This window comes from Myotis brandtii, unplaced genomic scaffold, assembly GCF_000412655.1.
Source record: "Myotis brandtii unplaced genomic scaffold, ASM41265v1 scaffold455, whole genome shotgun sequence".
Classification (NCBI taxonomy): domain Eukaryota; kingdom Metazoa; phylum Chordata; class Mammalia; order Chiroptera; family Vespertilionidae; genus Myotis; species Myotis brandtii.
Genome location: NW_005367384.1, coordinates 1,902,783 through 1,916,000, shown reverse-complemented (window position 1 = coordinate 1,916,000; position 13,218 = coordinate 1,902,783). Strand labels below are relative to the sequence as shown.

Below are 13,218 nucleotides of genomic sequence, written 5' to 3'. Positions count from 1 at the left end.
CTCTGGACTGGGGCCTCTAAGAAGCACTGTCATTTGCAGGCTGGGTTCCCAGTGACCGGCTGGGTCACGAGGGGCGAGCACTGAGGCCAGGAGGAGGATGTGGAAGGCTGGGTCAGCCAGTGCAGGCCTTGTTGCCAACAGGGTCCTGGGAGAAGGGGCTCAGCATTTCCTGAAGGGAAATGACTCCCATAAATAGTCAGAGGGATGGGAAAAGGATTTCTCCATCCCTTTCATCCTGTCAACTCAGCTCTTCCTTCTGGTGTCCAGACTCTGCAGCGTCTTGTAAATGCTTTTCATTCAAATGTGTCAGTGTGTGTGGGGGAGATGAGCTCTGCTTTCTTGTCTATCCCAGATTCAAAATAAGAACTGAAAAAGACATGCATGCCTTTTGTTCGTTCTTTTACCCACACTAACGTCTCATTGGTCCATTCCAGTAAAAGGCCAGAGGGTTGTTGTGGGGTTTTTGTGTTTTTTTTTAAGCCAAAATATACCCAATAGGCATTTTATTATATTTCTTAGCTGTGGTCCCAGTTTATTATAAGATTAGTTTTTCACTTATACATTGTAATTTAATTGTTCATAAAGCCCAAAACTATAGGTTACAAACGCATGAGTTTTGAAAATAAAATGACACATTTTAACAACTTTTTGGTATAGTACAAACTATTCTCCTTATTTTGCCATTAAAAGTTGTCTTGTTTAAGAAATTTTGTACACATTAAGTAAAAAACACTTTCGACTAGTATATCAGTACTTCCAATTTTGAGTTACTATCTAGCATTGAATTTTTGCAACTACTCATAAATTAAAAATTGCCACTCAAGCCTATGTTCTACAATAAGCAGTTTGTAAATGCTAGTTATTTATGACAGCATGAAATGATGAAAAAAATGTTATCATAGTTTGAAAATACAGTACCCAGCTACAGAAATACTAAAAAAAAAATAGCCCCTTTTCTTAACTTCAAATGTAGATTTCTAACTCCCTCAAATTTTTATCAAAAATTAAAGAGACTAGGTAACATACAGAAAGACTGAAAAAAAATTACTTGGAACTAGGACTTATCACTGACCATAAAGATAAAGCAATTTAGTCAAAACATCCATTAACTGGAAACATTTACTTTATTCATTTTCTCTCTCTCTCTTTCCCCCTCTCCTTTCTATGTTTTAACAGCAGACCTTGTGATCTTTTATTCCTAAGTTTCAGTACATCAAAAGAAAAAAGTGTTCACAGCTCATTTAAAGATAATAATAAATACATGAAAACAATGAAAACAAATCAGTGTGTGTTAGCAAACTGCAATTATCCTGAAGTTTTAGTCTTCTTGACAGGTAATGGCCAAAACCCAAACTATGGAACAAATACTCTGAAACTTTAAGTTCAATTTAGATATCGTCAATGTCTTCATCATCATCTCCAATGTCATCAAACTGAATTTCATCATCATCTCCAGGACCAAATGTATCTGTTTCGTTGATTTTAGCATGTTCTGGAAGCTCGCCATATGCCTTCAGACTTCTAGCTTCATCTGCATTGTACTTTAAAATTACATCAGCTTTGTTATCCTGATAGTCTCGCAGACCAACCAATATAATGTCTGAGGTATTTATCCAAACCTTTTTTCTCAGTTTTCCTCTGATATGACATAACCTCTTTACACCATCAAAACACATTGCTTCTAATCGTCCATTTCCCAGCATTTTGATTACCTGAGCATACTCTTGGCCATCCTCTTTAAAGACCAGTTCTCTCTTTTCAGATTCATTCTCATTCTTACCTCTTCGCCTGTTTTTACCTCCTTTCCCTTTATTCTTGGGCATGATGGCGCCGGCTTCCTGGCGGTTGGGATCTGATGGTGCCGGGGCAACGGCGACTCCTCCAAGGGGCCCACGAGACGAAACAATGGCAGATGTCGAGGAACGCTGATGCAACTGAGTTCCACGGCGATGCGGAGACAAACACCTTTTATATATATTTTTTAATTGATTTCAGAGAGGAAGGGAGAGGGATAAAAAAATTAATGATGAGAGAGAAGCATTGACTGGCTGCCTCCCGCACGCCCTCCCACACTGGGGATCAAGCCTGCAACCCGGGCACGCCCCCTGACCGGGAAGCGAATCATTCATAAGGTGAGGCTCAACCACTGAGCCACACTGGCCGGGTAAGGCCAGAGATTTTTAGTGGGATTTTATGGGGGAAAGAAGGGAAGTGCACACCTCCCAATGCCATGTCCTATTTACCTTCATCCAAGGGTTCAGCAGATGCTTGTCAGCTGCTGTTTAGGGTCCTTAGGAAGGCGAAGTCTCATGGCATCGGCCTCACTAAGGCTTGAGATGTTCCCAGCAGCTCCAGTGCCATGAAGAGTCACCTTGGAGAGGGAAGGGACTGATGGCCGCTGCTCTGCTGACCCTCAATACAGTGATGGGAGTGACCGGCTCAGGCCCAACCGCCCACGGCAAACCTAAGGGGGGCGCGGGGCGTCCCTTAGTAGCTGAAGTTTGCTCAGCCTCAGCCCTATGGCTGCAGACTCGTGTTTAAAACTCCGTGAAGAAACAGCTTTCCTTTTTCGCTGGAGGAAGGTAATTTAACAGAAATTGAACCTGACCGTCTGTGTTAGTGGGAATTCTTTTGGTCGCTTGAGCAAACAAGGGCATGGAGGTATCCTGTGGAGCCGCGGGCGGGAATGCAGTCTGGCCTCAAGAGTGGACGGGATCCAGGGGTGCACAGCCATCTCCCCACCCCATCGTTCTCCCCCGCAGCCCCGCTCCCAGGGACTCAGTCCGCAGGGTGGGAAATGGCTGCCGCCCAGCGAGGTCTCCTGGTTCCCTCCCGGCCACACCCATGAACAAACCTCCCTGGGACGGAAGCTGATTGGTCCGGCTTGAGTAAGGCCGCCTCTAGGACCAATCAGCTGTGGCTGGGGGGCGGGGTCATAGTCCAAACATGGCGGCCCAGTTTCGGTGACCCACGCGCGTGGGAGGCGGGGCAGTTTGCAGGAAGCGGGCCACCCTGTGAGGTAGGCAAGCTCCGCTGCCGCCTGCGGTAGCTTCTGCTGGTGGTCTGTTTTTTAAATGGTTTTTTAACCATTTTGTGCTCCATTGCCCTAACCACTGTGTTCATAAGAACCCTGCTTCCTCGAATCGCTTGCTAAGTCCCTTGACAAAGGTGTAGTGACAGACCTAGTGGAATACTAAAGCCAGGGCTTTGGGGCGGACACATTGCTGTTTGGATGTCGGTGATACTGTTATCAAATAGTTTCCTCAAGTGTGAAATGAAATTGACTTTCCATTATGTGTCCAGCACACAGTGCTAGGTGCTTTGATGGACCCTCCCTCCCTTCTTTCCTTCTTCCTCTCTCTCTCCTCCCCTCCCCTTTTATCCCTTTCTTCCTTCCTTACCGGCTTTACTGAGGAGGTCTAACTCGCATATCATAAAAATTCATCCACTTCAAGTGTACAGTGTAATGGTTCTTAGTATATTGATAGAGTTGTGCAACCTTCACCAGTCCATTTGACAACATTTTCATCCCACCAGAGAAGAAACCGGGACTTCTTTTGTTGTTGTTGTTCATCCTCACCCGAGGGTATTTTCCCATTGATTTTTAGAAGGGGGGGGGGGGAGAAACATGGATGTGAGAGAGGCACTTTGTTTGGTTGCCTCCGGGTGCTCCCTGGCCAGGCGGGGGATTGAGCCTGCGGCAGAGGGACAGGCCCTTGACTGAAATGGAACCAACCGGGACCCTTTGGTGTGCAGGCGGCGCTCTATCCACTGAGCCACCCGGCCAGGGTGAAACGTGCACTTCTCAACCAGTAGCACCCCTATCCCTTTCCGTCCTAAGCAACCACGAATCCGCCTTCTGTCTCTACAGAGTTCCCTACTCTAGACATCCTCCTTCCTATATAATAAAAGGGTAATATGCTAATTGACCTTAATGGCAGAACGACCAGAGCGACTGCTCGACCAGTTACTATGAGATGCACTGACCACCTCTCAGTCCCTTTCCCCAGTTGACAGGCTCCAGTCGCCTGATGGTGAACCAGGAACTGGGGTGGGTGGCGGCAGGGGTGGGGCTGACTGCGGGCAGCGGGGGAAGATGGCCCTGATCGCAGGCCAGGCCTAGGGACAGGATCCGCGCATTAATTTCATGCGCCAGGCCTCTAGTTTTATATAAATGGACTCATACAAATGCGAACTTTTGGACTCGCTTCTGTCCACTTAGCATAGTGTTTTCGAGGTTCATACGTGTGGTAGTGTATATCAGTCCTTCATTCTTTTTATGGCTGAGTAATACTCCATTGTATGGATATATCACATTTGGTTTATCCATTGGTCAGTTGATGACATTTGGATTACTTCTTAATGGCCATTATGAATAATGCTGCTGTGAATGTTACTGTAGAAGAATATATGTGGACATGTTTTCATTTCTCTTGGGAGATAAATTATTTCTATGATTATGTTTGTGTAGTGCTTAATGCAATGCCTGACAGATCACAGAACACAACAGTGCTAATTTCTTTACTCTGACCTTCCCAAAGGTCATGAATGAAAGCTATTTCCTGCTTGCTGCCCCTAGGAGAAAGGCAGCCTCTCCCAAAGAGCCTGACCCTGTGGGTCAGACCCCGAGGTTACTGTCCCTGGGGTCCTGGCATCATTGAGTAGCAGATTCTTCCATCAGGCCTATGAGTGGGTCGATCCAGGGTGGTTCTGGTTGAAGGTACTGAGAGAGCAGAAAACAAGGTTTGAGGGTCAAAATATAAAACCTGGAGTAGAAAGATAAGAATTGGATTCCGTGTTCTACTACTTAAACACGGTAATTCTGGGCAGGTCTCTGAACCTTGATCTTCTCACCTGGCAAAGGAGGATAATAATAATTACATTTTGAAATTGGTGAGAGGAAGGGGACTTTTGTGTGTTAACATATGTGTATAATATGGAAATCAGGGGCTTTACAAGTATATTCTAAGCTCTAGAAAAATAATCAGACTTAAAAGAAAAATTTTAAAACATTTTTTAAAAATGTTTATTTTAGAAAGGAGGGAGAGAGAAGAAGGGAGAGAGAGAAACACCGATTTGTTGTTCCACGTATTCGTGCATTCACTGGTTGATTCTTGCATGTGCCCTGATTGGGGATCAAACTGCAACCTTGGTGCATTAGGACAACACTCCAACCAATGAGCTACCCGGCCAGGGCAGGAATCAGACTTTTGAAACTCTTCAAGTCATAGCATGTTCAGGGGATGGGTGGAGCTCTTTTAGGAGCAGTGGTCAGATTCTTCTGGGCTGCTCTTAACTCCTCAGGGCTACAAACTAGTTCTTGCCTGCAGCTGGTTTCCTGGCTCTGAGAAAGACCCAGATCATCCTCAGTTCACCAGGGCTGCAGATACATCGGCCTTTCATCATGCTGTTACTGGAACACCTTTGGGCTATTCAGGTATCCCAGCACCACTTATTAGAAAGTCCATCTTTGCCCTAGTGATTTAAGAAGTCACCTTTATCATATATAAACTTCTGTGTGTCCTTGAGTCTGTGTCTAGACTTTCTATTCTGTTCCACTGGTCTATTTATCTCTTTATTTTATTTTATTTTAATTTTTAAAAAATTCTCTACATTTTTTTGATCTTCCAGTTCTTATCTCTTTTTATTTATTCATTCTTGTGGCAGTTTTAACGTTAGAGGCTTTATAGTATTTTTCACACCTGGTAGGGCTAGTTGCCACATGCTTCTCCCCCATTTTTTAATTTTTCAGTGTTTTCCTAGGTATTTTCACATGTTTGGCAGTCTGGTTTTAAAGTATTCATTGACCTCCTGGGAGGTCCTGGGGGTGGGTCTGGATGGGATTGGGTTAGGGTTGAGTTGTCTTTTAGATCTGGGGGTGCTTACCTATTTCAGTAAACTGTTTTTGTAAGATTCTGTTTTCTTTTAGATTCATGAACATGAAGGCTTCTAGTGGCTGGATAGCACTAATTTTCCCCTAAATCTTTAAAAGAACTTTTAAAAACGGTCTGTGAGAGAGAGTGTTAAAATTTGGTAAATTTTGAATAAAAAAATGTATGAGTTTTCTGTACTATTCTTTCAATTGTTCTACAAGCTTATAATTATTTCAAAATAAAACATATTTAAGGTCTTTATGCTTCTGGTAGCATCTTGGTAGAAGTTTTCAGAAGTCTACCCAAGTTGTGTTCACAGATTCTGCCTTTTCACATTTTGCTTGACCCTCCAAAGAAATTCAGCAGATCAGTGAAGTGTAACCTTATAGAATCAGTGTTACTTTTCATTCAGTGGTTTGTGCTTCATTGTCTGACTGTGGGGCAGAGACACAGTGGCCACCATAAGGAGAAGGTATATTCAGGCCAAAAGTCAATGCAAGCAACACCATCCTATATAATAAAAGCCCAGTGTGCTAAGTGTCTGGTTGACCAGTCAGCCGTTCAACCAATCAAAGTGTAATCCTATATAATAAAACCCTAATATGCAAATCAGCTGAATGGCAGAACAACCGGTCACTATGATGCACACTGACCACCATGGGGCAGACACTCAATGCAGGAGCTGCCCCTTGGTGGTCAGTGCGCTCCCACAGGGGGAGTGCCGCTCAGCCAGAAGCCAGGCTCACAGCTGGTGAGTGCAGTGGCAGTGGCAGGAGCCTCTCCCGCCTCCGTGGCAGCGCTAAGGAACAGTGAGCCTAGTGGTAAGGAGCAGCAAACAGGCGAGTGGTAAGGAGCAAGGGGTCCTGGACTGCAAGAGGGATGTCTGACTGCCAACTATCCCCCGAGGAGGTCCCAGACTGTGAGAGGGTGCAGGTCGGGCTGAGGGACCCCCCCCCCAACAGTGCACAGATTTTGTGCACTGGGCCTCTAGTATGCTAATGATATGCTAAGGCCACTCAACCGCTCACTATGACATGCGCTGACCACCAGGGGGCAGACACTCTGGCTGATAGGTTAACTTGCTGCTGGGGTCCAGCCAATTGGGACTGAGTGAGATGGGCAGACATGCCCTTGTGCCCTCCCACGATCCCTCCCCGGCTGGCCAACCTCCCGCATCCCTCCCTGGCCCTGATCGTGCGCCCGTGGGGTCCCTTGGCCTGGCCTGTGCCCTCTCACAATCCAGGACCCCTCAGAGGATGTCAGATAGCTGGTTTTGGCCCGATCCCACAGGCCAGGCCGAAGGACCCCACCTGTGCATGAATTCGTGCACCAGGCCTCTAGCCTGTATAATAAAAGCCTAAGCGACCGTTACAGCGGAACGATCGGAACAACCAGTCGCTATGATGTGCACTGACCACCAGGGGGGCAGACGCTCAAAGCAAGAGCTGCCCCCTAGTAGTCAGTGCACTCCCACAGGGGGAGCGCTGCTCAGCCAGAAGCCGGACTCAGGGCTGGCAAGCACAGATGCCACGGTGGGAGCCTCTCCCAACTCTGCAGCAGCAGGTGCAGCGGGCCGGGATGAGCACGAGCGGTGCCCAGCACCAATTCAGGCTCCTCCCTGGCCTCCTGCCGCTTGGCAAACTGCTACATCCCTCAAGGGGTCCCGGACTGCGAGAGGGCACAGGCCGGGCTGAGGGACCCTCCTCCCCCAGTGCATGAATTTTGTGCACTGGACCTCTAGTAGAATATAACAGTATTCTGTGGAAGGTAATTTACGTGAGGGATTTAGGGTTGGAGTGGACAGACTGCAGAGATTATTTTCTGCTAACAGACCTCTGTTACAGTAAATTTTTATATATAATTCGGGTTTGGCTGGTGGTCAGGAACTTGGAAGAATCGTGATTGGAAAATTGATGACAAGGAGGTGTGTGGATAGATTTCTCTGAATGGGAATGAAAGGGTGATCTCCGCAGAGGAGGATTTTAAATTTTTAAACTATTTTTTTATTGCCCATCCGGTGTGGCTGGGTGGTTTTTATTTATTTAAGAGAGAGGGAGAGAGAGAGAGAAACATCAGTGATGAAAGAGAATCACTGATCGACGCCTCCTGCACGCCCCCTACTGGGGATTGAGCCTGACCAGGAATCAAACAGAAGGATTTTAATAATCAGGTGGATAGATTAATCCATTCTGTGGATGTCATTCAGCCTCTTTCCCCAGCCACTCCAGCCATTGCCCAATATCAGGGGTAAAGGTTATTTATGGGCTCAGCAGTATGGATTTTAACTCTGTCCAACAATGGGACAAAGGCATAAAAGCCACAGTAATGCGAAGATATCTTCAGATCCAAACACATTGCAGGCAACTCTGTAGAATACAAGGGAATTTATTATGGGGTAATTTGGTTACAACAGAAATGTAGGGTCAGTGCGGACAGATGACTGGACAGATGACCTAGCAGTTCTGTGCAAATTATTTTCCACTATAGACCCCTATTACTGTACCTTTTTAATAGTATAACTCAGGTACTGATGATTGACAAGACAAAGGGACAAAGGATGCAATGGCTCCAGGGGACATCCCTCCTGGTGGTCTTGTGATGGATGATTGTTTATAATTGATACTATCTCCATGCATATATAGTTTCCCATGCAATTCCAGCCATTACTAACAAAAATGTTTATGGTTACATTTTATGGAACACAGATAATCATCAACTAGAAGGCTTTGATACGCTTGCTGTGATCAGTGAGGTTGGTCAGAAGTCATAGCATGAAGGAAATCCAGGACACAAAGATGGAGTTAGTTTTGTTCAAATCTACACAGCTAATGTAAGCATTCAGTCATTTGAGATTATGCAAATATCTATTGCCTTTCACCTATCTACCCCAAAGGAAATTCGGTCCATCCTTCAAGCCCAGATCCACAAAAGGATCTTCCTTTCACCTGTTTTGCTTATCATATTGTATTTTGCATTGGAGACATTCATGTGCATCTTTTTCCCCACAGCTTTATTGAGATACAATTGATATATGACATTGTGTAAGTTTAAGGTGAATAACGTTATATGATATACGTATATATTGCAGAATGATTACCACAATAAGTTAACACTTCCATCACCTCACACAGTTAACTCTTTTTGTTTGTGATGAGAACATTTAAGATCTACTCTCTAAGCAGCTTTCAGTACTGTCATATGCATCTTATTTGCTCTTAGAGGGCAAATCTATTTATTTTACATTTTTCCCAGGCTTCACTCAGTTCCATTGTGAAGTAGACACAACCATTAGTTAGAAGAATGACTTGCATGTCAATTTTCCTGTTAGTCATGGTTCTCAGTATAATCTCCCTTTGGACCCATTTAAATTTCTGTACTGGGAAGTAGTTACTACAGACCAAGTCTTGGTGGTCACTAAGGGAAAGGAGGTAATGAGAACAAAGTATCACTTACCCTTCCTTTCAGGAGATACTGTGACAAAGCAAAGTAAGTTGCAGAGTGATGGGCTCAGCCCAGCCAGAAGCCCTGCAACTGTGAGACAACTTTGGAGCCTTTTGGAGGCGCCATGGATAGACCTAGACACCCACAGACAATAGCAGGGTTTACATTTCCGTTATTTGTAATAGTAATAATAATGCATGCTTGTTATAGAAACCTAGAGGACCGATGCACAAAATTTATGCAAGAATAGGCCTTCCTTCCCCCAGCTGCCAGCACCAGCTTCCCTCTGGCACCCGGGACCCGGGCTTCCCTCGCAGCCCGGGCTTCTTCTGGAAGGACGTCCGGTCTAATTAGCATATTACGCTTTTATTATTATAGATTTGGAAATCAAGTTTTTTGTTGTTAAAAATATAGATGAGTAGATAATAATTTTTTTATTTTATGTTTTTTTCTGAAGAGTCTCTCCTCAGCCAGCCTTCCTGTGGTTCTGGGTGATGTCCGTTCCGTCTTTTAGTTGTATTTTTGAAGTGGTTGTTTGCGGCAGCAGTCTCCGGTGTTTACCTATGCCGCCATCTTGGTCTCTCCTCTGGTTAATTCTTGAATGTGTCCTGACCAGGGATTGAACCTTGGCGTATTGGGACAATGCTCTAACCAACTGAGCTACATGGCCAGGGCTAATAGTCATTTTTTTAAGGTTGACTTTTAAATTTACACTTTAAAAAACAGCTTTATTGAGATATATAATATAGAGTACAATTTACTCATTTTAAGTGTAGTTTAATGGTTTATAGTATATTCACAGGGTTGTGCAACCACCATTGATTTTATTTTTAAAATTTTATCTTTATTGTTGACGGTATTACAGATACCCCCTTTCTCCCCCATTGACACCCTCTATTCAACCACCATTGATTTTAGAACATTTCATCACCCCAGAAAGAAACCCCACCCCATTAGCAATCACTTCTCATCTCTACTGCCCACCCACTTGCAACCTAAGCAATGACTAATCTACTTTCTGTCACTGTAGAATTATAGTCTTTTTAAACATACTTTTCTTTGTTGTATAATATTTCATCAAATAGCTATATTATAGTTTACCATTATTTTGCTTGCTATTTTAGTTACTTTTAATTTTTCAATATTATAAATAATATAAGTATATACATTTGTATGTACACTTTTCCATATTTAGGATTATTTCTTAGGGTAGATGCCCAAAGTACAGAAATGTATAATCATAGAGCCATAAGAAAAGAGACTCACAAAAGTCTTCACTCTCCCTCCGAGCTCACTCAGCTAGTAAATGTCTATGAAATTCAGCATGGTGTAACAAAAGGATAAAACAATTGCTGACCTTGAAGAACTGTACAAGATGGACACTCAAAATAATGAGCTACAGTCTAGTTCTAGTGTGGATTAGATCATGTAACATGAGGCCACAGTGATAGTGTACAAGGAGGACCAGAATTGGATTCAAAACAGACTCATTCCTGGCTCTCACTCATGAGTTGTGGTATGATTTTTTTTTTTTTTTTGAGAGAGAGAGAGTAGATAGGAACATCAAGGGTGAGGGAGAATCATTGATCAGCTGCCTCCTGAACCCCCCACCCCGCCCACCTGGGGATCGAGCCCGCACCCCGGGCATGTGCCCTGACTGGGAATCGAGCTGTGACCTCCTGGTTCATAGGTTGATGCTCAACCACTGAGCCACGCTGGCCAGACATGAGTTGTGGTATGAAATTAAACTCTCCTGAGCCTTAATTTCCTCATCAGAACAGTGGTAGGAGCATTGACATCAACTTCTGTAGTGATTAAAAACAAGAAGTGGTTTCTGGCCTATCCAAGAACAGAGAGAAGGAAGAGCAAGTTAAAATATTTGGGAGGGCTCTAGCCGGTTTGGCTCAGTGGATAGAGTGTCGGCCTGTGGACTGAAGGGTCCTGGGGTTCCATTCTGGTGAAGGGCATATGCCTGGATTGTGGGCTCAATCCCCAGTAGGGGGCGTGCAGGAGGCAGCCAATCAATGACTCTCTCCAATCATTGATGTTTCTATCTCTCTCCCTCTCCCTTCCTCTCTGAAATCAATAAAAATATTTTTTTAAAAAAATAAAATAAAATATTTGGGAGGGGGAAGAAGTTAGAACCTGACTTCACATAGTTTGGTGACCTGCTGTACCCAAAAGAAACAAAAGGAAGTATACTTTTTATATAAAAGGAAATGCATTTACAAGAATTCAGATTTTAAGCCATCTTTTGTCAGTATTAGCATATTTCACAACTTTAATAATTTCATGATTTATGGCAAATTCACACTAAGTTTTACCAGAGAGGTGACACTGATAGTTATCCAGCAGTAGCTTGGTAGCACTGACCCCACTAAAACCATCTACACTCTGTGGTTTGGTGTTCACGTGCAAGATGGCCACCTAATTGCACTTTTCCTCTTCACCCTCCACACAGTGGTGAAACCAAAGGAGTCATAACGAAGTATTGCCACACTGCAAGTGAGTGAGGGGAAAAACATGATTTGCAAATATTGTCAATTAAAAAATGTGTTTCCATCTTACTCAGCTGGCCAAATACAATCTATATGTAAGAATATTCTGTAGAGGTGGGGGGAAAATCCTTCCTGGGTTAGGAAGGTGAGAACAATAAAAAAAATCTTAGCTGCCTCTGGCCTATGAGGTCCAGTCTGCAATCTCAAGGTGCTCTAGCCGCACATTCCCAGTGGCTTCATTTGTCAGACAAACTGACAGGTGTAGTTTAGGAAAATACTGACCAAGTTGTTAAAAGGAAATATTGTCAGGAACTGGGTATTCATACCGATAGAAAGTCTTAAAATTACTCAGATTATATATACTCTGGGTCTTGAGGCACCTTTTAGAGTGAACAGAAGCCCTGATACTGAAGCCTCTGTGGAACAGCTGGATTCCAGGGGCACAGCTACTCACTGTGTGCTCAGCTTGCAGGGATGCTCTGAAACAGGGGCAAACAGATACACTGGAGTAGAAGAGCAAAGACGGCCTTTCAAAGGAGAGTATTTCTGTGGCTGGCTGACAGTGCCGGTGGCAGGAAAATAAACATGGTCTAGGTTGGGGCCAGAACTCCTCACTTTTAGCAATTGCCCCTCCTTATTCTTTTTAAAAAATAAAAACAGCTTTATTGAGATGCTAGAGGCCCAGTGCACAGATTCACACACTGGTGGGGTCCCTCAGCCTGGCCTGCGGGGATCGGGCCGAAACCGGCTCTCCAACATCCCCCGTGGGTCCCAGATTGTGAGAGGGTGCAGGCCAGGCCAAGGGACCCCACCGGTGCATAATCGGGGCCGGGGAGGAACCGTGGGAGGGCTCTAGGGCATGTCAGCCTGTCTCGCCCAGTCCTGATTGGGGCCAGCCAGCCTGGGAGGGACTGTTGGAGGGCTCCAGGGCGTGTCCAATTGGCTGGACCCCAGCAGCAAGCTAACCTACCATTCGGAGCATCTGTCCCCTGGTGGTCAGTGCGCGTCATAGCTACTGGTCGAATTAACAGTCGGACACTTAGCATATTAGGCTTTTATTATATAGGCCAATTCATATACTGTAAAATTCACCCTTTTAAGGTGTACAGTTAAGTGGGTTTTCTTTCTAGCATATTCACTGTTTAGTGCAGCCATCACCACTATTTAATTTTGGAACATTTTCATCACTGTCTCTCCCCGCAAAAAAACCCTTACCTATCAGCAGTTACTCCTTGTTCCCACGCCTAAGCCCCTCCCTAATCTACTTTCTGGATTTGCCTATTCTGGACATTTCATATAAATGGAATACAATGTGTGATCTTTTGTCACTGGTTTTTTTCATGTAGCATGATGTTTTCAAGGTTTATCCATGCTTTAGCATGTGTCAGACCTACATTCCTTTGAAT

General features: G+C 44.4%; 2 protein-coding genes across 5 annotated transcripts in view; one reads left to right on the top strand and one right to left on the bottom strand.

Annotated features, from left to right (window-relative positions):
• Positions 1 to 13,218, top strand: part of DENND2A (DENN/MADD domain containing 2A) — a 136,018-nt gene that overhangs the window by 52,485 nt on the left and 70,315 nt on the right. The gene's annotated exons all lie outside the window — the stretch shown is intronic.
• LOC102248757 (eukaryotic translation initiation factor 1A, X-chromosomal) lies at positions 1,265 to 1,884 on the bottom strand. Its single transcript, XM_014546733.1, has one exon. The coding sequence runs from the start codon at positions 1,821 to 1,823 to the stop codon at positions 1,389 to 1,391; it is 435 nt and encodes a 144-aa protein (XP_014402219.1). The 5' UTR covers positions 1,824 to 1,884; the 3' UTR covers positions 1,265 to 1,388.

Coding starts and splice junctions, on each gene's coding strand:
- LOC102248757 (XM_014546733.1), bottom strand. CDS start 1,823: ATGCCCAAGAATAAAGGGAAAGGAGGTAAAAACAGGCGAAGAGGTAAG.